Source organism: Sitophilus oryzae, unplaced genomic scaffold, assembly GCF_002938485.1.
Source record: "Sitophilus oryzae breed Bouriz unplaced genomic scaffold, Soryzae_2.0 scaffold_1744_pilon_pilon, whole genome shotgun sequence".
Taxonomy (NCBI): Eukaryota; Metazoa; Arthropoda; class Insecta; order Coleoptera; family Curculionidae; genus Sitophilus; species Sitophilus oryzae.
The window spans coordinates 2,028,047-2,051,880 of record NW_022146440.1 but is presented as its reverse complement, the minus strand read 5'-3'; the positions used below and the strand labels follow the sequence as shown (position 1 = coordinate 2,051,880).

General features: G+C 31.3%; 3 protein-coding genes across 4 annotated transcripts in view; 1 reads left to right on the top strand and 2 right to left on the bottom strand.

Moving 5' to 3' along the window:
• Window positions 1-10,023: 10,023 nt before the first annotated feature.
• On the bottom strand, window positions 10,024-11,442 carry LOC115881906 (E3 ubiquitin-protein ligase MARCH3-like). The gene is made up of 4 exons (XM_030899628.1): window positions 10,974-11,442; window positions 10,692-10,892; window positions 10,388-10,611; window positions 10,024-10,324 (listed from the first exon to the last, which is right to left on the bottom strand). The coding sequence occupies exons 1-4, from the start codon at window positions 11,127-11,129 to the stop codon at window positions 10,045-10,047; spliced, it is 861 nt and encodes a 286-aa protein (XP_030755488.1). The 5' UTR covers window positions 11,130-11,442; the 3' UTR covers window positions 10,024-10,044.
• A 137-nt stretch (window positions 11,443-11,579) lies between these two features.
• Window positions 11,580-13,115, top strand: LOC115881907 (cytochrome c oxidase assembly protein COX20, mitochondrial). 2 transcript variants are annotated; one of them, XM_030899629.1, is made up of 4 exons: window positions 11,580-11,919; window positions 12,343-12,386; window positions 12,552-12,739; window positions 12,797-13,115. In XM_030899629.1, exons 2-4 carry the CDS (start codon window positions 12,366-12,368, stop codon window positions 12,918-12,920), a joined length of 333 nt encoding a protein of 110 aa, XP_030755489.1. In that variant the 5' UTR covers window positions 11,580-11,919; window positions 12,343-12,365; the 3' UTR covers window positions 12,921-13,115. The 2 variants fall into 2 exon arrangements, with proteins under 2 accessions (XP_030755489.1, XP_030755490.1); XM_030899630.1 differs by lacking the exon at window positions 11,580-11,919 and adding an exon at window positions 12,250-12,268.
• Window positions 13,116-14,248: 1,133 nt separating this feature from the next.
• LOC115881873 overlaps window positions 14,249-23,834 on the bottom strand; it is a 33,768-nt gene continuing 24,182 nt past the window's right edge. The window contains exons 8-13 of the mRNA XM_030899577.1: window positions 22,257-22,471; window positions 21,812-21,925; window positions 21,596-21,752; window positions 21,369-21,540; window positions 21,088-21,315; window positions 14,249-15,080 (exon numbers count right to left, since the gene is read on the bottom strand). Coding sequence (XP_030755437.1) covers window positions 14,877-15,080; window positions 21,088-21,315; window positions 21,369-21,540; window positions 21,596-21,752; window positions 21,812-21,925; window positions 22,257-22,471 — 1,090 coding nt within the window. The 3' untranslated portion in view covers window positions 14,249-14,876. The remainder of the gene's footprint in view (window positions 15,081-21,087; window positions 21,316-21,368; window positions 21,541-21,595; window positions 21,753-21,811; window positions 21,926-22,256; window positions 22,472-23,834) is intronic.

The following is a 23,834-nucleotide window of genomic DNA, read 5'->3' as shown; positions in this document are numbered from 1 at the left end:
ATCCATTTCATTATATTCTTTGGTAGCCTTTCTTCTCCCATTCTGTTTACATGCCCATACCAGATTAATTGTTTTTTTTTTTGGATTTCCTCTATGATGGTTATCTCTTTCTTCGTTATTCTTCTTATTTCTTCATTTCGCACTTTTTCCAATTTTGATTTTCTTGCCGATCTTCTGAGGAAGTCCATTTCAGTTGCTAAAAGCTTTCCTTTCGTGGACTTGCTCATCTGCCATACTTCAGCGCCATAAGTAAGAGTGCTCCAGTGAGGGCCTATATTTTACGAAAAAAAATCGATCGTCGGTTGAGTTGGAAAATGTACGTGTGAGGTTCAAGTTAACGTCTCCTTTCTGCTGCAATGGCTAAACTGGACGGGACCTACTTTGTTTACGCGGAATTCGAACCGCGGTCCTCGGCCATATCATGGTCAATGGCCTACCGACTTAGCGAGTGTCTAAATCGACTCTTACTCACGAGATATCCGATCTCATCCGGCCTCAAACCGGCGCGGCGTGAATGAGCAGTGTGTGTCAATAGATTTTACACTCTTGCCTTATTTGGACAACAGCACGATGCAAAGTTTCGAACCGGTCACCCGTCCATTCACTAGCATCGCCTTACGTCGCTTAACTTCGGTGTTCTAATGGGAACCGGTGTTTCGACGTAGCTGGGCCGTTGCCCTGAGTTGGAAAATATTTATCCTAAAATTTATGTAGAAATGGGGGTAGATTTCACTTTTCCCGTACTTTTTCTTAGTTTTTGTGAAAGTCAAATGTTAAAGCACTTAGCAAAACATAGACACCCCAAATCTCATTCAAATCGGACTAAAGGTTCTTGAAATATCTTAAAAAAATTGTTCATTTTTTTAAGTTTGGTGCCCTCTAGCGGCCAAATTAAGCACTTTTGTATAGAGGTAAATTGCGTCCAATAAACTTATTTTGATTCCAAAAGTGTCAAGGATGGAATTATTCGATATATAAAATAACATATTTAATATTAATATATTTCGTAAAATTAATAATTCGATTGAAAGGAAGTATAAAATAATTAAAGTTCATTGGCATTTACGCAACAAAAGTAAAGTTTTAAAAATCAAAGTTATAAGCATAATTGGCAATTGCGAAAATATTTCCTTTCAATACTACGAATTTATAAAATCATCAAATCAGCACTAACGCGGTCATCGCACCGGTCATCGCACCGATAGACCAATAATGCTGATTCGATGATTCGACGTAACGAACCAATAAATACAAAAATGTCACCTGTTGGGGGGACAGTGGATGGTCGACAGTCGATAGTCGATAGTAAGTTCGATAAGGTCGCGGTCGAGATTCCGGCATTGGCGTTACACTACCCTGACACTACCCCCGAGCCAGTGATGATGTTCGTCCATAAATATAATATGTAAGTACACATTTAGTTTTATAATTATTTTATTATTGTAGATTAATTAAATTGATCATTAAGTTAAATTGAAGTATTTATTATTTGCTATGCCCCTAGTCATAACCCACAAAATGGGCCGTGACATATGTGGTGGAGGCGCCGGTTTTTATTAAGTAACAATTTCTTACACATCTCCGTATGTGATGGAGGCGATTTTTATTTTATAATTATTCATTAATTTACGAATAATGTGCATGCCAATTCATAATTCCAACATTTTACGGTAGTTAGTAGATATGTTTTTTTTTTCTCTAAGTTTGTCTCTCGGAATCTAAGTTCATTTATTCATTTTACTTTATATATTTAAAACATGGCGAAAATACAAATAATTAAAATACATCATATACGATTTTTTTTAATACTTCGATAGCAACGAACAAGCTTACATACTTTTACTTTACATTTACTTCAATATATTTTTTCATTAAATGTCCAGTATTTTTTACACTATTTAGAGAGAAAATGCTGTCGAATCCTTATTGTTTAATTTTTCTTTTATCACTGCATATGGTAATAATTTTTGTGAATGTTGAGAATTTTTATTATTGAGAATAATTTATTTATTTTTATTCTATAAGGACACATAAAACGACATCCAGTATATTGATAGACAGTATATTTTAAATTATTTTTAGTGTTGCCATGATAAATATATAATGATAAATATAATTTTTAAATGAGAATTTTATTATTTCAGTTATTTAAACTGTAGAATTTAACCTGTTGGTTGAATATCATTATCAAGGATGACACTGACCTAGAAAACATTATTCTTGTTACGAATATTTTTAATTTTGAAATATGAGTGGTAAAGGAGGCGACCATATTTATTTGATTCATTTTACAAAAACTGCTGACTTAGTTGGAACTGCATTATACGTCTGTGTGTGTTGAAAAATGTATTTCATTACATGATATACTGAGCGAATAATTATCGCTTTAATGATAGTTTAGAATTTATTTATTTTATTATTATTTAAATTGATTTTTTTAAATATATTTTAATGTCTTTTGTAAAAGCACCTGTTCTACCGGAATTTATACCGCCACCTACTTTTGACCCTACAATCGACTGCCCAATTTCTTTTATTCGAGAATATGATAAAATAACTAGTAAGAATGGCTGGAATTATGCTTTTAAGATAAAATATTTAGAATGTTACTTAGAAAACGCTGCTTTTTATTGGTATAAGGAATATGTTAATGACAAAAATAATTTTAATAAAGTCTGGAGCGATATCAAAAAAGATTTTATTTTAGAGTTTGGAAGTGAAATATCACTACGCAAACTAAAATCTAAATTCCGTACACGGAAACAGGGAAAAAATGAAGATATAAAATCTTATTATTACGATTTACTATCAATTGCATATGAAATATATGGTAAAGTAAATTTTGAAATCTTTAAAGATCAATTCGAATATGGTTTACATGAATCGTATAATTACCATTATTATTTACTGCTTACCGAAAATATGAATTTCCAGAGTTTGAAAAATATAATCTATAAAATAAGCGATTTAAAAGATATATTATTAGAATCCAAAACATCAGCATATTCCAGAAATTCTTATCATTCTCAAAATTCTAATATAAATAAAAGACAATCACAGCAAGTAAATTCAAATATCAGTCAGAGGCGCGATGATTTTCAATATGAATATTTTACTAATCATTTAGATTCGAACTTAAAGGGCAGAACTAGTTTTATAAATAATAATAATAATTATGGTTCAGATAGAATAAACAATGCAGGTCAATCTAAGTACAGTAATTTTTCACAATCAACTAGGTCGTCAAATAATATATGTTGTGATAATCAGGATACTCTCCCATACGAAATGTATAGTAACCAGGAGGAAAATATTTTAATGATGTCAAAAGAGGATATTTTTAAAAAGAGGATGATTTTGTAAATGACTATAAAGAGGAAACGTTGGATTTCCTCACTTTAGAAAATGCGCAGGCAGAGGAAGATGATAATACCCTCCCTGTAGCGTTGAAATATGCACAGGCAGAGGAAGACTATAATACCCTCCCTGTTGCTGGAGAATATTTGCAGGTAGAGGATGGGGATAATACCCTCCCTAGCAAAATAGAATGTACGAAAATAGAAAATATTCAGAATGAGCTCTTAGAAGTAGAATGCAATTCCTCAAGTTTGCCTATATTAAGTAGAGATAAGGCAAAAAATAGATTTATTTCCTCTGACAATATTCCTGGAAGAAGAAGAAAAAGACAGTTTCCTGAACCTCAATCGATAATTGAGTCAGAAAACATAAATGAAGAACTACCATTTACAAGAAAGCGAAAGGTTTTAGAATATAAACCTGAAACAGATAATACAATGCCATGGAAAGAGCATACATCGAGAAGAAGACATAGGACAAAGATAATATCTAGGAAGCGAAACGTCATGATGGCAAAGGATATTATTATCCACCCTAGCCACCCTCCCTGGAATTGCTGTAGATAGTCAAATTTTACAGTCAAAATTAAATGTAAAATGCGAAGAATAGGTACCCGAAAAAGGAAAACCGATAAAAGTAGAATTTAAGTTTACATTTTCGTTCTAATTATCTAGTCAAAAGTCTGAACATACACAAAATTTTTTTTAGATTTCTTAATTCAATATATAAAATAGGTAAAATCGAGTGATATATTTCTAATTTCTATATATACCATTAGCTGACACAGTAATTTTATGTGACAGAAGTATAAATAATTAAAAAAATCGTAATTTTAATCGTAATTATAATAGGTATAATCTCAGGTTTGAAGTAAAGTTTTATATTCAAAACCGTTATACCACAATTTATAGCAAAAATTAAATTTAGTAGATGAAACTAGGAAACGTAATTCAAATGATTTAAAGTTAAGCTGTGAAACATGATAACGATACGTCTCATGACATACTTTATGTGATAGTTTGCACTTTTTATTCTTTTCTTTTTATGTTTAATTATTTATAGTATTTGGAATCACTTTATAAAGTTAAAAAGACGAAATAGTAGGCGTTTAAAACATTTAAATAGATGTAATTTTTCAAAATGAAAATATTTTTTTTAACTTTCTTGCGTGTCTAACTAATAGAATATTTCACACAAATTAGGTAGGAGTGTTCATAAATCCTACAAATTTACAACGAAAATAAAAGTTTATTGTTGTTTTACGCCCAATCATATAAAACATTTTATATTCCCTTATTCTCTCTCGCCAAGAAAAAAAAAAAAAAAATGATATTCTGAACTAGGTTGAAAAATAAAATTAAACAAACAAACTTAAAATAGGATTAAGTTTGATATACTTTAAGAACTAGTTTATAAGACATAATAATTTAATACAATAAGCTGCAAGTAAGAGCACATATTTACTCTTTGTTCTCTTTTTTCATGTAATTACTGGTCAAAACTGCCAATACCAAGCAACAAGTCAAGGAACACCACTGAGAAGAATCGACGTATGGACTCAACCCCGAAGGAGAAAGAAGAATGTAGTACCACACTATCATGCCCATACGATGCAAACTGCCTACCCTTGTTTATGAAGCTTTGTGAACAGTACACTATGGTAATGCAGTCCGAAGCAAGTAGTCCAATTCAAAAATGGGTTCAGAACGTGCTGTCAAATTTGGTCTGGCGATATAAGCAGCTACAGGAAGAGTTACTGTCTTGTCTAAAAACTGGTCTCTTCTTCGAAAGATGAATTCGACTCCAATCCAGATGACAAACAAAATCATACTGGAATTTTGTTTCCATTGTCAGCCTACACCGATATCAAGAAACAACTCCCTAAGGACGCAAGTATTGAGAAACAGCTTACCAAAACAAAGAGCTTTTCAAAGTGCAGGGAACGGGAGGCATGCGTGCATTCGTTAGGTTTAGGATGTGAAGGTGGATACTACAATCAAAACTTCAGTTTTCAGCCTCCGTGAGCAGCCGACGAGATTTGTGGGTGGGTGTTTTATCAACGAAGTCAGTGCAAAGTATTGAAACTTAAAAACTATATAGGTATTGTGCAGTTCACGTTAGTGCCAGTATTAAAGACACATTTTTTGTCTATATGTAAACGGCTAATCGCCATCCTTAAACTTATAGAGAAGCTTTTTTTATTTAGTAATTTCTTTAAAAACATTTTTTTATTTTTTTTAATATTGTATACTTAAAACATTTTTTATTATGAAACGTTAAGCACAATTTATTGCAATGTATAATAATTATTGTTAAAAGTATAATTTCATAAATCTTGAATTATCGCTGGGGTCCAGCTTTAGAGGTGCGGGGGAAGTGTCAAGGATGGAATTATTCGATATATAAAATAACATATTTAATATTAATATATTTCGTAAAATTAATAATTCGATTGAAAGGAAGTATAAAATAATTAAAGTTCATTGGCATTTACGCAACAAAAGTAAAGTTTTAAAAATCAAAGTTATAAGCATAATTGGCAATTGCGAAAATATTTCCTTTCAATACTACGAATTTATAAAATCATCAAATCAGCACTAACGCGGTCATCGCACCGGTCATCGCACCGATAGACCAATAATGCTGATTCGATGATTCGACGTAACGAACCAATAAATACAAAAATGTCACCTGTTGGGGGGACAGTGGATGGTCGACAGTCGATAGTCGATAGTAAGTTCGATAAGGTCGCGGTCGAGATTCCGGCATTGGCGTTACACTACCCTGACACTACCCCCGAGCCAGTGATGATGTTCGTCCATAAATATAATATGTAAGTACACATTTAGTTTTATAATTATTTTATTATTGTAGATTAATTAAATTGATCATTAAGTTAAATTGAAGTATTTATTATTTGCTATGCCCCTAGTCATAACCCACAAAATGGGCCGTGACAATACGTTGTAATTCTGTGTCCACGGAATATTGGGACACACTGTATATCGTAGTTAAGTGGCATGACGATATTTTAAAATTACGCTTTATACAATCAAATAATGATACTATTAAGATTAAATAATGTTCATTTCCAGCTAATAGAAACCAACTAAATTATCAAAACCTGAACACATGGTACGGTTTCGGTTTGTTTTGCCGAATTGGTAAAAATATTGAATCGATTGAATTGGCGCATGGTTTTCAGATAATCGATATAATTACAGTTGGGGGGTTGGAACATTTGGTGTTACAACAGAAAAATAAAACACTAATTCACCACAATATACCAAAACACTTTACTAGATGATTAAAACTATATTAACCATTTGCTGATGATGATGATGATGCTAACATAGTTAGCGAAATGTGCGTCCAGTGCAAAAGTAAAGTGTTATGGTAAGTAAAGAGGCAACAAAGTAATGAGATTTTTGAAGGTCCGGAGTGCGGAAGAGAGATGACATCACGTAACGGGCTTTTCAGTCACAGAAAAGCTCAAGAAAGTAGGCAGTAAGTAAGTAAAGTGTTTTAGTGTATTGTGGTGAATTAGTGTTAGTGTACTTTACTATATAGCCGATATACACACCGTATTGTATATAAGTACGTTACCAGAAAATGGTTACGCATGGCGTTTTCTTTCATGAGCTTTTCTGTGATATTTCTTTTTCGTGAAAAATATCCTTGTACCTTTTGAGTTGTCCACCCGGTTTCCTCTTACCGTCTACAAGTTCAACATAAAGAAGAGATTTCGGTAGGCGGTTTTCTTGCATTCTAAATACGTAACCAGCCCGTCTTAAGCGGGATTTAGTAATCATGACTTCAGCGCTATCGCAGCTAGCTTTTTCAAGGATCGATACGTTTGAGATTATAAATTATATTATAAGAAGTTTAGGCTTTTTCAATAAGTTCAATTGCTCAAGAATTTCTGATTCAATAACTTCCTTATATTTGACCCGAGTCCCCAAATATTGCATAATTTTTGGGTTGCACGCATTCTTTTCATCTAAGTCATGAAGAAATGATAAAAAATTAATTTGCACTGGCAGTAATCTGAATAACATTGCAGGTCAAATATTCTGCATCCACAAAGTGAACCACAATTTTGCAAAATGTACTATGTATGTATAGTATCAAGCAGTTCAACTGCCCCTGGTAGTAATAAGTAATGTGGCTAGAGGTGAAATACTATGTATATACTATATACAGGGTTGTTCACCACATACGACACGGAGTATTGTAGCCAAATGATTAGATTTTTACAAATTTTAAGTTTTGGGTTCGTTGAAGGACTATTAGAGCTACAATTTAGAAATAATTTTACAAGATACAGAATGTCCCAAATACATATAAAAATCAAAGTTGTATTTTTTTAAATGGAACACCCTGTATATTATTCTATTTTTAGATCCTACGATTGAAATAAAGGTAAATTTTATTAAGTATATATAAACTTAAACATACTTAAACCTTACCGTTTTTGAAATATTTTCAATTTTGTGAAATTGCAGTAAAAATTTTAAAGCTTCATTTCTCCAAGGGTATCAAGGTTTTTAATACTAAATATTTACTGAAGTTTATTTATTGATCAGTTATTGTGTTGCAATAATAAAAATTATACAACCTTATACAGAGTGTCTAAAATTTTATTTTAAATAATTACTAGCTTTAAACGGCAATAACTTGTTTAATTTAAATGGAACGCCCTGTATATTTTAGGAAAATCAGATGCATAATTTAATTGTTTATCAAATTGTATGATACCACTTTTTACCTATCCCTTCAAGTTTTCGTAGAAAATGCATTTTCTTATAATTTTGACCTGATTTATCAATATACCCATGGAATATTGAAATTTTAGATTGTTTTTAAAGCAACAAATGTACAAAATGTACAGGCTAGTAATATTACCGTTTTTAACAAAATGATAATATTACTAGCCCATTTGTATGCAAAAAGAAAACTATTTAAATCTTCATAAAAGAGTATACCATTAATTAAATATACCACCATTATTTCCGCCCAAATACTAATTAATTACATACTTAATTATGTTCGTGAATAGATTATTCTAAATAAATGTGGATTTGAATCAGAAATCAATATAATAATAAGTTATAAAAATAAATGTCTCTGTTGTTACAAATAAAGCATTTGTCAAAAAATGAAATATCATTTTTAAGTTGTTACATTTTACCACACTGTCTAATACACATAAAAAATTCAGTTTTTTAGTTTTTGGAGCAATTATTATTAATCAACGCAAACAGTCAATTAATGAATACTGGAATCAGATTAATTGGTCCTCTTTAACAAATATTTAAACAGATTTTTTTGTTTTTTAAAGAAATAAACAAACTATATCGACAATATTAGTATCTGTACTCTTTAAAAATTTGGTACATCTTTAAAAATAATCTAAAATGTCAGTATTCCATGGGTATATTGATAAATGAATTTAAAATTACAAGAAAATGCATTTTCTGCGGAAACTTGAAGCTATAGGTATAAAATGGTATAATACAATTTGATATACAATTAAATTGTGCATCTGATTCTCATAAAATATACAGGGTGTTCCATTTAAATTAAACAAGTTATTGCCGTTTAAAGCTAGTAATTATTTAAAATAAAATTTTAGACACTCTGTATAAGGTAGTATAACTTTTATTATTGCAACACAATAACTGATCAATAAATAAACTTCAGTAAATATTTAGTATTAAAAACCTTGATACCCTTGGAGAAATGAAGCCTTAAAATTTTGACTGCAATTTCACAAAATTGAAAATATTTCAAAAACGGTAAGGTTTAAGTGTAATAAACCTTTATCAAATTTACCTTTATTTTAATCGTAGAAACTAAAAATGCAATAATATACAGGGTGTTCCATTTAAAAAAATACAACTTTGATATTTTCTATTTATTTGGGACACTCTGTATCTTGTAAAAATATTTTTAAATTGTAGCTCTAATAGTCCTTCAACGAACCCAAAACTTACAATTTGTAAAAATCTAATCGTTTAGCTACAATACTCCGTGTCGTATGTGGTGAACAACCCTGTATAATAAAATTAAGTTTATTAGAACTGTTATAAAGTGGATATCAGTTGAGTTTACGCTACTCCGCACTATTCGCATTGGTCCGAAAAGCATTTAAATAAACTTATAAAAAATAGCTTGCATCATTTGAAGGCGAAAAAACCGACGATGTCCATTTTATGAAATTTCTAAGTAATAAACCTAATTTGTTGGGAATACCAATAAGTCCCAAATACAGGTTAAATTGTAATTGAATATAACAAACGATGTCCAAATAATAACACATACAGTAATACATTTTTGTATCTTTAACATAGTATTTGGCAATATTAAATCATCGTTTTCAATAAAATCAATTTGTAGAGAATTCAAAGCTCTAGTTTTTCAAAAAAATGCAATGATTTACAGCGTAATATTTACGAAAAACTGATTTTTTCGACCATCTTTATTATCATGAAGATGCGCGCGTGATACTTATTGCGACTTGTGATACCACTATATTTATAGTAACACTAAAAGTGTCAAAATATTTTTTTGTTTGGGCATATAAATTTTCAGCTTCTTTTTTTTTTCAATTTCGAGGCTAACACTCTTTTATAGCCTAAGGTAACTACTACTAATAAAAATGCATTGACAGAGAAGACAGACATTTTATTTTAAATCAAGAGTCTCACTGCTGGTACATGGTGTATCCATGTTAATAGATATTTCTCCATCACCAATCAGTTGATTTTCATGTGAACTTAAATACACCTCTTCTGTAGCTTGTGAAGAAGCTTCTATATTTATCACAGACTCAAAATTTGTTACCGAATCATTATCACTTAGTGTTTCATTCTCGTTTCTTTGTGGATTAGGAGTATTATTTGGCACCAAACCTATATGCTCATCATTACCAGTATGTAGAGATATTGAACTTGGAGGTATGTATCTATATATTAATAAAAGACATAATAAATAATATAGATCACAAAGTTAAGACAGGTCGTATCACCTAACAACACAGGATCTCTGCCACCAGTTGTACCACATTCTAGCATGTAGCCGAATTACAGAATAAACCCATAAGTAATACCCAAACAACATAATTACTATCATGATCAGCAATGATATAGAAGTCCATCTAGCTGCTGGAATTTGTGAAAATTTCTGCTGGCTATAGTACTCTGACGAATATAAACATACATATGTTACTATAATAGCTAAAGGTGTAATAACCTACAATATGTTTGTTATATTAGAGTGTAGATAAATAGCTTTTTTTCAAAAATTATATTAGTTTTATTCTTGACACCTACTGTACATGCTATAATATCCCCTCTTACACCTTGACCAGGATATCGAGAACCATAAAGCAGCCATTTCCAAATTGATTTTGAAGATTTGTATTTTGGAGTTCTTTCAGTCTTAAAAATTTGATGACATAATTCACATATTGTTGTACCCGATTCGCTTAACCAAGTCTCTAAGCAAGATCGATGAACAAAAGCAACTGTACCCTTAAAATTAAGTCTCATAAATTTTAAGGGAACATATAAATATTGGTGTATAAAATTCATCTAGAAATATATACTAGTTACCTTACAGTGACAAGGTGCTATGAGTTCTTCTGGCTTCTCATTGTCATAGCAAATTCTACAATGTACTGAGGCAACTGATAATTTTCTGGAAGGAATCTGATATTCTATTTTAGGACTCTGCCCTGTTGGTTCATTTACTACAATTACTTCTTCCATTGAACAGTTTGATGCTATTAGAAATTCATTACAGCAGTTTAAACAACAGCACTTAAACTCTTGAGATTTTGTTTAAATTAAAAAAAAAAGTTAAATTCAGACAGTAAAAAATACTTGACAATAGATCATAATGAGAAAAAAAATACAAATTATATTAAGTAGAAAACCCTGATTGGTATTATCTGGTATTATCTCAAACTCAAATAGTATTATTTAAAATTATTAATTTGTTATTTATTTTTAAACCTGTCAAACTGACGTGTTTTGTCATTTTTGAAAAGTAAACTTTCATATTGGTATTGGTTAGACGACTAATAATACGTAGTTTTGTATTACTAGTTGCCTGCAGGGCCTTCTTAACGACTGGACTACTGGACTCTATTATAATCTCTAGTCTTGTATAGAGTCAACTGTAGTTTCTGGGAGTCACTGGAGTGACGTCATCATCACTGGAGTGAGTCGTCGAGGTCACTGGCTACCAGACTAAAGACACAGATAACACAGATTATGTGTTATCTGTGCTAAAGAATACAAGAGATCTACAGGAATGCTACAGGCGCTACAGGTTTGCTACAGGTTCAGCCAGCCATAATGGATGGCCTCTTTTTGTGATTAGTGTTATTTGTGCATTTTTCCCAAAATTTCATCGATAATTTGAGTGTTTTCTATTATACCACAAAAACATTAAAAACCATGGTGTCGTGTTCTGTACACAGTTGTAGGAGCAGGAAAGGTATCGACTCGAAGAAATTCACCGGAGTCAAGGTTGCACCGGAGTAACATTTCACAGGTAAGGTAGACACTAGATAAGTCCGTAAGGCAGCCAAACGCAGCTACTACAAAATTATCGATAAAAAAATAAATATTACATTAGCTCAAGGCAAATTTTAGTCATTGTTTGCTATTATTATTATTTGAAGTTTTGCCCTTGGTTTTGGTTTTACCTAAGGTTTTACCCTTGTTTTACCTACTCCGGTCCTGTCCAAATCCAAGTAGTCTCATTTTGCCCCGCCCTCTGATACCATTTACAGAAATACGTATAGTCACAGGTCACAGCGTATAGTTGGTCTCCCCTCTCTATACCTCCGTGTCTAAGATCTACTAAAATCTAAAACCCACTCTAACCCTATTTTTTAAAGGTATTTCTGAAATATTCAATATTCCTATTTTTTCGACTTTTAATAATAAAAACATTATTTTTTATTTTATTCAGCCACAACAGAGGCCACAATAGTTATGGCGGACGAAGAAAACAAGGTGTGTTAAACTATCGTAGGTCTTAGAACTATAATTTCATAGATTAAAAACTGTATTTAAATAAAAATTTGTTTGGATATAGTACATTTTTAATAAATTGATTCTCTTGCGGTGATAAATAGCAAAATTATTATATCATGAACTGAAAATATACGTTTTTTGCAGGGTATTATTATTTTTGGAAGAGATGTTTCAAAAATACCATGTTTTCGAAATAGCTTCTTATATGGTATTGGTGGAGGAGTACTTCTTGGATTAACACATTTTTTGTTTACTAGTAAAGCAGTGAAATCGGTAAATTATTCCGTGTATTCATTTTCTATTATTACACTAGGATATTGGATTCAATGCAGGTATAATCGATACATTATCAATTATTACTATACTTAAAATATAATAATGATTTTTAGATACGAATATACAAAAACCAAATTTGAAATGTTACGTTTACAAGAAGCACTAGCTAACAGAGCCTTATTTGAAGGTACTGAAGAAGATAGACCAAAAGAAAAACCAGAACTAGTAGATGTGTAGAATTTTAAATATTAACCAGAAAAAGAGGTGTTAGATACCAAATTGTAGAGGATAAAGCATGTACAAATTAAATGTATATAGCTATAGTCGATCTATGATATAGTAATAAGAGAATGTTAAAGTTTTAAGAAGGATATCTATTGTGAGATATATATATATTGAGATATACAGGGTCCGGCAATAGTGCGTCGGGCATCTGTTGCTCCTAGAATAAAAAACTTGAGAATTTTGTTTTAGTGCAAACTTAAGGTATGTACCAGGATGTATTTCAGGAAAATATTTTAACTTCTATAGGGTGGCTCAAAAAAGTGTGGGCGGACCTGGATAATTTTTTTTAAATGGAACACCCTGTATATTATTGCATTTTTGGCTTCCTTTCAGATCACTTTACATAACCCTAAGATATAAATAAATATATTTCCATAGTTTCAGAGATATTAAAAAATAAATCAAAAATATATATTTTTCAGCCTTTCTTTAAAAAAATTATTAAAAATACAAGAACTGTTCTGAAATCAAAACGATATTAGGTATTTACTTTAGATGGTCTGTTCTTACTTTGCTATAAATATGGTAATCGTAATTCATACAGGATGTTCAATATTCTACGCCAAACTTTCTAAAATATAAAATATTTTTTCTTTGTTTTTTTTAAATGGAACACCCTGTATATTATTGTTTTATTAGATGGAGAGTTTAAAAATGAACATTTTTTGTATTTAGAGTATTTCAAAATTTTTAACGGTTTCGCAGATACACGCAGTATTATTTCATACGGCGCTTTCAATGCTAAAATACGAGAGAAAAATTATTGGGTGGCTTTGATAAAAATTTACCGTGGAAAATGCCATATGAAACATAAAACCGCAAACATCTGCGAAACCGTTAAAAATTTTGAAATACTCTAAATACAAAAAATGTTCATTTTTTAATTCTCCGTCTATTGAAAAAATAATATACATGGTGTTCCATTTAAAAAAAAGAAGAAAAATTATTTTATATTTTAGAAAGTTTGGCGTAGAATTTTGAACATCCTGTATAATTTACGATTTTCATATTTATAGCAAAGTAAGTACAGACCATCTAAAGTAAATACTTAATATAGTTTTGTTTTCAGAACAGGTCTTGTATTTTTAATAATTTTTTTAAGAAGGGCTGAAAAAAATATATTTTCGATTTATTTTTTAATATCTCTGAAATTATCAAAATGTTTTTATTCATATTTTAGAGTTATCTAAAGTGATCGGAAAGGAAGCCAAAAATGTAATAATATACAGGGTGTTCCATTTAAAAAAATTCATCCAGGGCCACTCACACTTTTTTGAGCCACTCTATAGAAGTTAAAATATTTTCCTGAAATACATCCTGGTACATACTTCAGGTATGCACTTAAACAAAATTCTCAAGTTTAGGAGCTACAGATGCCCGACGCACTATTGCCGGACCCTGTATTTTTCTAAGAAGGATATGCCTCTTGTTTTGTAATTATTTATTTAGATTTTTGACAAAAATGGATAGGAGCCTGAAAAAGCATGTATTTATTAAAAAATATATTTCTAAATAGAAAAATATATACATATGACATACATATATATAAAACATTGATAATACAAACATAAACTTAATTATAAATATATTGTGTAACAACTTCAAAAACACTGAAACAATTAAAAAATAGGATTGTTGCTTTATAATGAACATATTTAAATATAATTAAACATAATTAACATTTATAATCACTGATTAAATTGATTAAAAAGAGCAGTGAACAATTTGTCTTGTTCTTGATGTATCATCAAATTCATTTTTGGAATTGTTACAGCACTGATCATTGTTCTTCAACATATAATTATAGAAGAAAATCTATACATATATCTTTGTCAGTTCACTGAATTAAAATAGTAGTCTAGAAAATTGTCAATTAAAGTAGTAAAGCTGATGTCTTCCTACTGAAGTTTATTTTTTCCAGCCAATAAGCTTATCTATAACAACATGACTATCATCAGATCCATAAAGTTCCATTTTCTTGTCAAAATCTGTCAAGCTTTCAGGATTATTTAAAGCTGTGTCCATAAAGGCGTGAAACATACACGTTTCTGTAAACATTTTTAAAAAACGCCTTACACCTTTTGTTTTTCCATTTGCCATAAATTGATCCTTCTATAAAATATTTATTTTGAAATAACTAATAGACCATGTCGTCCTATTGCTGCCAAAAGTCACTAACTTACTTTTTATTACTTCCGAGAAAAGTGCGTCTAAAGATGAAAATTGCATTGCATAAAGATGTTATAGTTAGTAACTATTCGGTATTAAAATAAAACATACATAGCCGGAAATCGTAGTTAATGACTTTTGCAATCGATTCTCCGCTTCAAAACATAGTTAGTGATTGAATTTGGTTGTTCGGAAAAATGTTAGTGACTTTTGGTAGCAATAGGTAGCAAAAATAAAGTAATCGCAAAACAATCTCCGACGCACGTGATTAACTTTAAGTGACAAGCGATGGCGACATCGCTGCCAGATTGTGATGGATTTATGAGATGAATCTTTTTTTTCACGTTTTTTAATTGCTTCCATTTTTAAAAATTTTTGTATTCCTTTTCATAAGTTATTCGGGATTTAAATGGAAGTAGTTTGGATATGGCGTTTGTCGCCTCAGCCTGAATATCTGTTGGTAAGTTACTTATTTCGTTTTGAGCCATTCCTGGCTCCAATTCAATCAGCAATCGACACGAAAGAGAATTAAAAAATATTGACTCAAAACTGACAACTAAAGAGACAGCTTTATTTATTCGTCAAATTACATAGAAACCAATGTCAACTGTCAACCCAAACCAAACCAAACCAAACTAAAGAGACAGCTTTATTTATTCGTCAAATTACATAGAAACCAATGTCAACTGTCAACCCAGCATAATATTTTTTCTACTCGTAATAAATTCCTTGAAATAATAAATTCTTTCTAAAATATTTTTTAGAACGTAACTCGCTATAGGAAATTATTAATGTAAAATTGGGAAACAGTATATCAGGTGTCTAAATGCAAAACCCGACAAGTCACACATTTTTGAAAACTGAGTTCTATACACCTTTTAATTCGTTATCCCAAGAAAAACTCTGAATTACATTTTTATGCAAGATATTTGCAAAAAATACTGCGCTGGATAAATTAAGTATTTAGATTTATTATTCTTTTTAATATTCATATTTTAAATAATTTTTTGTGTATTCTGTAAAATTTATTTCGATGGGTTTTGCATTTAGACGCCTGATATTTATTATACCATTTTTTAAAGATTTTTACGTTTTTTTAATTTAATAGTAAGTGATTTTAGTAAGTTATAGTAAACGCCACGAATGTTTGGGAGTGATTCATCGCATGATGAAGTTAGAATCGACACGCGCGCTATCATTTTTACATTAAAAACGTAAATTTCTACCGCCGACGTAGGTTTTTAAAGGCCCGGTTTAATCATCTGCCTGCGCTCCTTCTACTTATTCTAAAATGTTAGCGTGAATGACAAAGACGATACTATATCGCGTTTCTTTGATTGATTCGTTTTTGTGCGTCAGTCCATTGGTGTGCTTGCAGTGCGACCAGTGGGGCATTCCAGTTTATATTTATAACCAAATATATGTTTTGACAAGACTTTGATAGTTTGCTGGAATCCTTTTTTAAGTAATTTGTTACTAATAAATATTTTTGTAATATTCATCAATAATAATAAATTTAAAATTTCATGCACAAAAACATAAACAACAGATTATATATATTGATTATTATATGACTTGAAACACCACGACACTGGAATTAAATTTTATGTGACCTTGAACAGATTAGTTCACATGGTAGCGACCGATGAATCACTCCCAAACATTCGTGGCGTTTACTATAGTAAATAATTTATTTATTAATAGTAGTCACTAACACAGCAATATTTAAATTTAAGGTAGCAGCTACTTGCTACAAATCGAAATAAGTAGAAATAACTTTGAAAGTGGTATAATGTGCTTACCAATTAAACTTACTTCTCTGACTGCAGTCAAGGGTAATAAAAGACCTTTATTGTCACGTTCTCGTTCAAAATAGTTTATCAGGAAAGCTACATGCTCTTTGCTTCGACTGTTTGAATGCTTCGGCATATTTTCGACACACAATTACAAGAAATGCAATACAAAAACTCGAAAATTTAGTTCTTAAAAGAACTGCTTGTGCTTAAATATACAATTTTTAAAAAGACTATAAAAATCGGCAAAAAACGAGAATTTCTCCCAAAGATTCAACAACAACAAGACATACAAAATAATGACTGATATTATGATAATTGTCAAATAATAAACGATAAAGATGCTGATCGCGGTGCAATGTGACCAACATGGCGATAAGAAAAGTCGCTTTAAACTAATTTTTGCAGCTTCAATCTAAATAAAATATCTGTTACAATTATTTGCTCTATGAAGTAAAATCAAGGGTTACTTGCAAATTTGTCAAATTTTTATTGATGGGGCGCGTCGCCGTTGTCTAATTTCTTACAAGAAACATCGATTAAACGGTAACAGAGAAAATCGTTTCCCCCTTATGGATGCCCCGTAGCACAGAATATCTAGCTACGCAACAGAAGCCTCGTTACATGTATAAAATTGTAGGTAGCAAAAGGAGACAGGCTTTAAAAGCCTGTCTCCAAATCAGATATTTTGATGTGGTAGTTTCGCTACTACATAATAGAGGGCAATAAATTTAAAAGAAAACAGTTTTCTACAAACAAAATTTAAAGAATTTTGTGCAGTTTTGCCATTATTGTAATTCATATCGTAATACTTCCTGATAAAGCCTACCTTCAAATTTGCTACATCATTTAAACATATTAAAATAGATCAGAACTGTTTTTTTCAGTTTGCCATGTTAGTTGGAATTAAATCTTATGAGCTAAATTACAATCACTTCTTGACGTTTGATTGTATAATTGAATCCTGAATTTTCATTGTAATTCGGCGACAATATAATAAGTATTGTTCTACTATTATGATACCACTTCCTGACGTTTGATTGTGTTCATACCAAGTTCATATCGTATAATCGGGAAAAAACGGCGTTAGCGATAGCTATAAAATGAATATCGCTGTCATTTTATATGTAAATTTATATGGGAAATGTCATCGATCGTCCTTTTCCAGCCACTGGACGCCGTTTTTTTCAGAAGCATATCAAGTGATACAATAATATAGTACTATATTACGATACATGGCGTTCGATTGGGCTTAAACTTGGTATACTATATCTTCAGTGACATTGTAATATCATGGTACCATGGAGCATATAAAGTGGTACCTTCTATAGTACCATATTTGATGACATAGCAATATTAGGTACATGGCGGCAATAGGGCTTAAACTTGGTATACTACGTATTTTCGGTGACATTGTAATATGATGGTACTATGATGCACATCCATATGGTACCATAATATAGTACCATATTATGTACATGGCGTTCGATTGGGCTTAAATTTGGGATACTACGTATCTTCGGTGATATTGTAATATTATGGTACCATGGAGCATAATAAGAGGTACCATAATATAGTACCATATTACGATACCATTGCCTGGCGTTCGATTGGGCTTAAACTTGTTATACTACGTATCTTCGATTACATTGTAATATGATGGTACTATGATGCATATAAAGTGGTACCTTAATATAGTACCATATTTCAATACCATTTCCTGGCGTTCGATTGAGCTCATATTTGATATATACTTGCGTATTTTTGATGACATTGCATTATTATGGTACCATGAAGCATATCAACTGGTACCATAATATAGTACTATATTACGTACATGGCGTTCGATTGGGCTTAAACTTGGGATACTACGTATTTTCGGTGACATTGTAATATGATGGTACTGTGATGCATATAAAGTGGTACCTTAATATAGTACCATATTACGATACCATTTCCTGGCGTTCGATTGGGCTCAAACTTGGTATACTACGTATCATCGGTTACATTGTAATATGATTGAACTATGATGTATATAAAGTGGTACCTTAATATAGTACCATATTACGATACCATTTCATGGCGTTCGATTGTTCTTAAATTTGGTATACTACGGATCTTCGGTGACATTGCAATATTATGGTACCTTAAAGCATATCGAGTGGTACCATAATATAGTATACTATTATGATATTATTTCCTTGAGTTCGATTGGGCCCAAATTTGGTATACTTGCGTTTCTTTATAAAGATTTGTTTAATTAATAATTTTAATTTATTTTACGAATTTTAATTTATTGTTCGATGTCGTGACAGCAACTTTTATGCCGAACTAATATATTATTAATTGTACCTGTGTCACTTTTTAAAATTTACCTAGGCGGTACCTAGGTATATAAATAACGTAGCAAACGGACAACAATCGAAATTTGTTATTATAGTATTTTTTAGTCAGTTAACATTTTTTGTACTGCATTTTAATAAATTATTTCCATTATTATTAAACTTATATTTCATTACTAACGTTCCAGCATTAATAAATATCACTATCAATCGCCCTGTATATTATTAATTTTAAAGGTAATTAAAGATATTTTCTTAGTTAACATTATAAGATAGTGTATATAAAAAATGTATATGTTTTGTAATAATATACTTAAAACTATTTTAATAGCCAAAGGAATAATTAATATAAGTGGATCTGACAAAGAAGAAGAAGAATAGAAAGAAACACATACTGCATTATACATAATAAAAAGAATGGGATGCCAATTCAAGTCTTTTTGAATCTGGCAACTGTGCATATTTAGCCGAGCTTCAAGGCCGTCGACGTGCCGTCGATCCAAAACCGAAAATTGAAAATTTCCAATTATATTCTGATTATGATATTGTCGCGCCATCTAGTATTTTATTTGTGCAATTTTAGCTCTTTCATTTCGAGTATTTTTCTGTTGCGTAGCTAGATATTCTGTGCCCGTAGCTACAGAACGGACAGACGTACTGTACTTAAAATTTTGAAAACAATATGAAGTGATCTCAGACACCCTAAAACACATATTTGACATATAATGATGATGTAACGTTGACAGATGGCTGAACAGTCTTTATATTATAATGAGATTTAAAAACTCACTGTAAGGTTTGTTAAATTTTAATAACAAATGCAATGCATATTAAAATCCAACAAATCTTCCGGCGAATTTAAATCTCATTATAACATAGGTGCGCAGAAAACTCTATTTTTAAAGTAGTTTTCTGAAAACTCCTAAAGCAAGTAAATGAGTAAATTTTTGTCAATTTCTGTTCTTAATTTTTACAAGGGAAATATTAGGTTTGTTCCAACCTGGCCGCAGAATCGTCACCGAACGTTCACGCTCGTGCGCAGTAATTCAAATGTGTTCCAACCGAGATTTGCCGGTTATCGGACGATCCTATTTGCGTACCAACTTACCTTGGGATCGTTTAGTTAGGATTTCAGAATGGTAATTTCGGTACATGGTCCAAATTGAGAACTGTTTGGGTTGAGTTGCGCATTAAACCATATTGGCACGGATTATCGATTTTTAACAGCTGATTCTGGTCCGGCATCCAGCTGATGCTTCTGTTTTGGTTATTTTTTACGAATTCGAATACGTGTGCATTATACTTTTGCTTGTGAGTTTGTGTGGAGTAAATCGTTCGTAAATTTTAATTAATTTTTTATTTATAAAATAATATTCATAAATTCTACCACTGCAATGAAATAACAGGAAACTGCGCATAACAGAATCATAAAAGAGAGGATAGGTAAGTGAGTTAGTGAGTATACAGTTGAAACAACACTTACCAATAATTACTGGATTTTGATTCTTCATTTCAAGAATAATAATTATTATTGCAAATTGCAAACAAAAATAATAGGGTTATGTTATGAAATTCTAAACAAAAACAAAAAACCGATCGATACACGCACGCTTGACACTTTTGACAGTCCCGAAAACAATCCACAAAGCGTTCCAACGTTGATATTTTCTGCACCGTCACGAAACTATTCGAAGTCCGCGCATGCTAACCAAGTGCAAGAAAACCGATTTGAGTATGTTTTCGAAACGATCCCGAAATGCTGGTTGGAACAAACCTATTGTGTATATAGATACTCTAATTACTTTGGTAACTTACCAAAAATTGACCATCCACAACACATTCTTTGTAATTCTTCAAACAATAAATAAAAACATAGAGATATGCATTAGCTAAATAAGAAGAGTAGACATATTCTTGAGTTCTTATGTTGTTTGCTAATGTCATAAACTGCCTCCAAACTTTTTGCATACTTCCACTTAGTATCTTCGTTTCATCTCCTTCTTCTGATAATACCGCTTTAGTATCTAGGTTTACTACAATACCCTAAAATAAATTGAATTATAATTTTCTCAAAAAATATATTACTTTTATATTACATTCTCTATTTTCCTATTGAGAACAGCTTCAGGGGACAAAACACCACAAACTACAGGTGTAGGACTTTCCACAATATCCCAAAGAGATTCTGGTAGTATTGGAATAAACGTATGGTACCACGTGAATGGATATAATATACTTTGCAAAGAATCAACACATGATGAAAGATCGCTATAAAAAATTACAAATTACCGCAATTATTCAATATTATTTTGCTGCTACTGACCTGATTGTTGAACTTATTAAAATAACCTTTCGTTCTAATAACAGAGATGAGAATATTTTTAGTAGAATATCAGATGGTAAGTTATGTAGTCGTTTCAAATCAGCATCCTCATACCGCATATCGATATGTAATGTTAAAACGAGTTCTGTCTTGGAACCTAGTACATATTTTAATTATCAAAATAAATTTAAAAATTCTATTTTACGAAAAAAATACCTTCATATGAGACAAAACTGGGATTTTCATTTGATGCTTGCCAGTCATTCTTTGAAATAAATATGTCAGTTTTTTTAGCACTATTTAAACATCCATATTCTCCAGTTTTGTTGACTACAAATATAAATTGTAAGTTTAATTTAAGGATATTAAATATCCACTACTGTTTTGCATTCTAGCGCACTCGAATCTCAATTCTCTGGTACTAAGGCAGAACCCGATATGTTAACATTATTTCCCTATTGACATATCGGGTTTTGCCTTAGTACCACAGAACCGTAGTTAAGGCGTTTTTCGTTAACATGGCAGTATATTTTTAAGTATAAATTATATAAAAGAAAAATCATACAAAAACTAACAAAATAACTATCCAAACTAATTAAATGTTAGCGACAATTTTGTTAAAACTAAAGACTATTTCTATACCTATATGAAAAATACTCACCATGTATATAACTTGTGAGGTCTAGGCCGTCTTCAAACCTATTATGGCATTCAGTATCACGTGGTTCAATGGAAGACAAATTTATTACTATGCTTTGTCCAGGTTTAGGGAATTTTTTGTGATAAAATTGGCTTATCAAATTATCACGATGCTTGTTTTGCATACCATGTCGAGATTCTAGTTCTAAGAGTATCTTCTGGTAAAATCTAGGTGCTCTAAAAAATAGAAATTATGCGTATAAATTTAAACGTCCTTAAAACATTTATATTTTCGTACATGGCATCTTTTAAACGTAAATTTGTGATGGGTGTCTACAAGCTTGGTGCATTCTCCGAAGGTGCTGCCCCCATAGGAGAATTCCAGAAACAACCGTTATACAAATACACGAGCTTAAATAGCTAGTACACGAAAAATTTGTTATAATAATTATCAGTTGGAAAATATTAGTAAGTGCAATTTGTGAAAATTCAAAAAAAAAAAATATAAAAGGTAAATTTTTTAGAACGTGTAACGCAAAATAAAACACCAAAGCCGGAGTCTCATGCATCCGAAATCCGATTGTACGACAATTTGAAGTTATCCTGTGAAATAAAAAAAAACTGTCACATACATCCGAAAGTTCGTTCCGAAATTTGACAGTTTTGATATTTAGACCTGTCATTCTTATCAACAGTAACAACATTAATTTTTGGTTATGGTAGAGACAATCCTTGATTGGAGAAACCACTTATAAAAATAACTTCCTCGCCAAATATCCCAAAATTGCCAATTCCCACTAAACTTGTTTTTAAAAACCTATGTTTTCAAAAAAATGCGGTTAAAAAACACACGATATCGTACAAAAGTTAAACAAAATGTAACTTTATACGACGTCGTACGATTAGTTAAAAATATCGGATAAAAATTGGTGTCAAAATATTTCGACCAATAGGAGCACCGTCGGATCGTCGTGTTATCGGATTTCGGATGCATGAGACTCCGGCTTCTTCTTCTTCTTCTTCAAATGCCTTCTTAGTTGCGAAGGTTGGCAATCATCAGTGCTATACGTATTCGTGACACAGCCGACCGAAATAGTTGGTTTGTGGTGCACCCGAACCAGTCACGTAAGTTTCTCATCCATGAGTGGCGCCTTCTTCCTACACTTCTCTTTCCTTGAATTTTTACTTGTAATATCAGTTGGAGTAGGTGGTACTTTTCTCATGACGTGTCCAAGGTACTGAAGTTTACGCTTTTTTACCGTTATGATAATTTCTTTTTCCTTTTTTATTCTTTTCAGGATTTCCATGTTGGTCACTTTATCGGTCCATTTTACCCTAAGTATTCTACGGTACAGCCACATCTCGAATGCCTCTAGTTTCCCTATGTCAAGTTTATTCAGAGTCCAAGCCTCTACACCATAATACAGCACCGACAAAACATAGCATCGCACCATTCTGATTTTTAAATCCAAGCTGAGATCGCTGCCACAGAGCATTCTTTTCGTTTTCACAAATGTTGGTCTCGCCTGTCCTATTCTAGTTTTAATTTCTTCAGAACAGTCGTTATTTTTATTTACAATTGTACCTAAGTATTTATAAC

Excerpts from the sequence above, each read along its gene's own strand:
- LOC115881906 (XM_030899628.1), bottom strand. The coding sequence starts at position 11,129 with ATGGAAGAAGTAATTGTAGTAAATGAACCAACAGGGCAGAGTCCTAAA. Across the intron at positions 10,612-10,691 it reads GGGATATTATAGCATGTACA|GTTATTACACCTTTAGCTAT; the intron begins GTAGGTGTCAAG and ends AACATATTGTAG. Across the intron at positions 10,325-10,387 it reads CAGAGATCCTGTGTTGTTAG|ATACATACCTCCAAGTTCAA; the intron begins GTGATACGACCT and ends ATTAATATATAG.
- LOC115881907 (XM_030899629.1), top strand. The coding sequence starts at position 12,366 with ATGGCGGACGAAGAAAACAAG. Across the intron at positions 12,387-12,551 it reads TGGCGGACGAAGAAAACAAG|GGTATTATTATTTTTGGAAG; the intron begins GTGTGTTAAACT and ends CGTTTTTTGCAG. Across the intron at positions 12,740-12,796 it reads GGATATTGGATTCAATGCAG|ATACGAATATACAAAAACCA; the intron begins GTATAATCGATA and ends AATGATTTTTAG.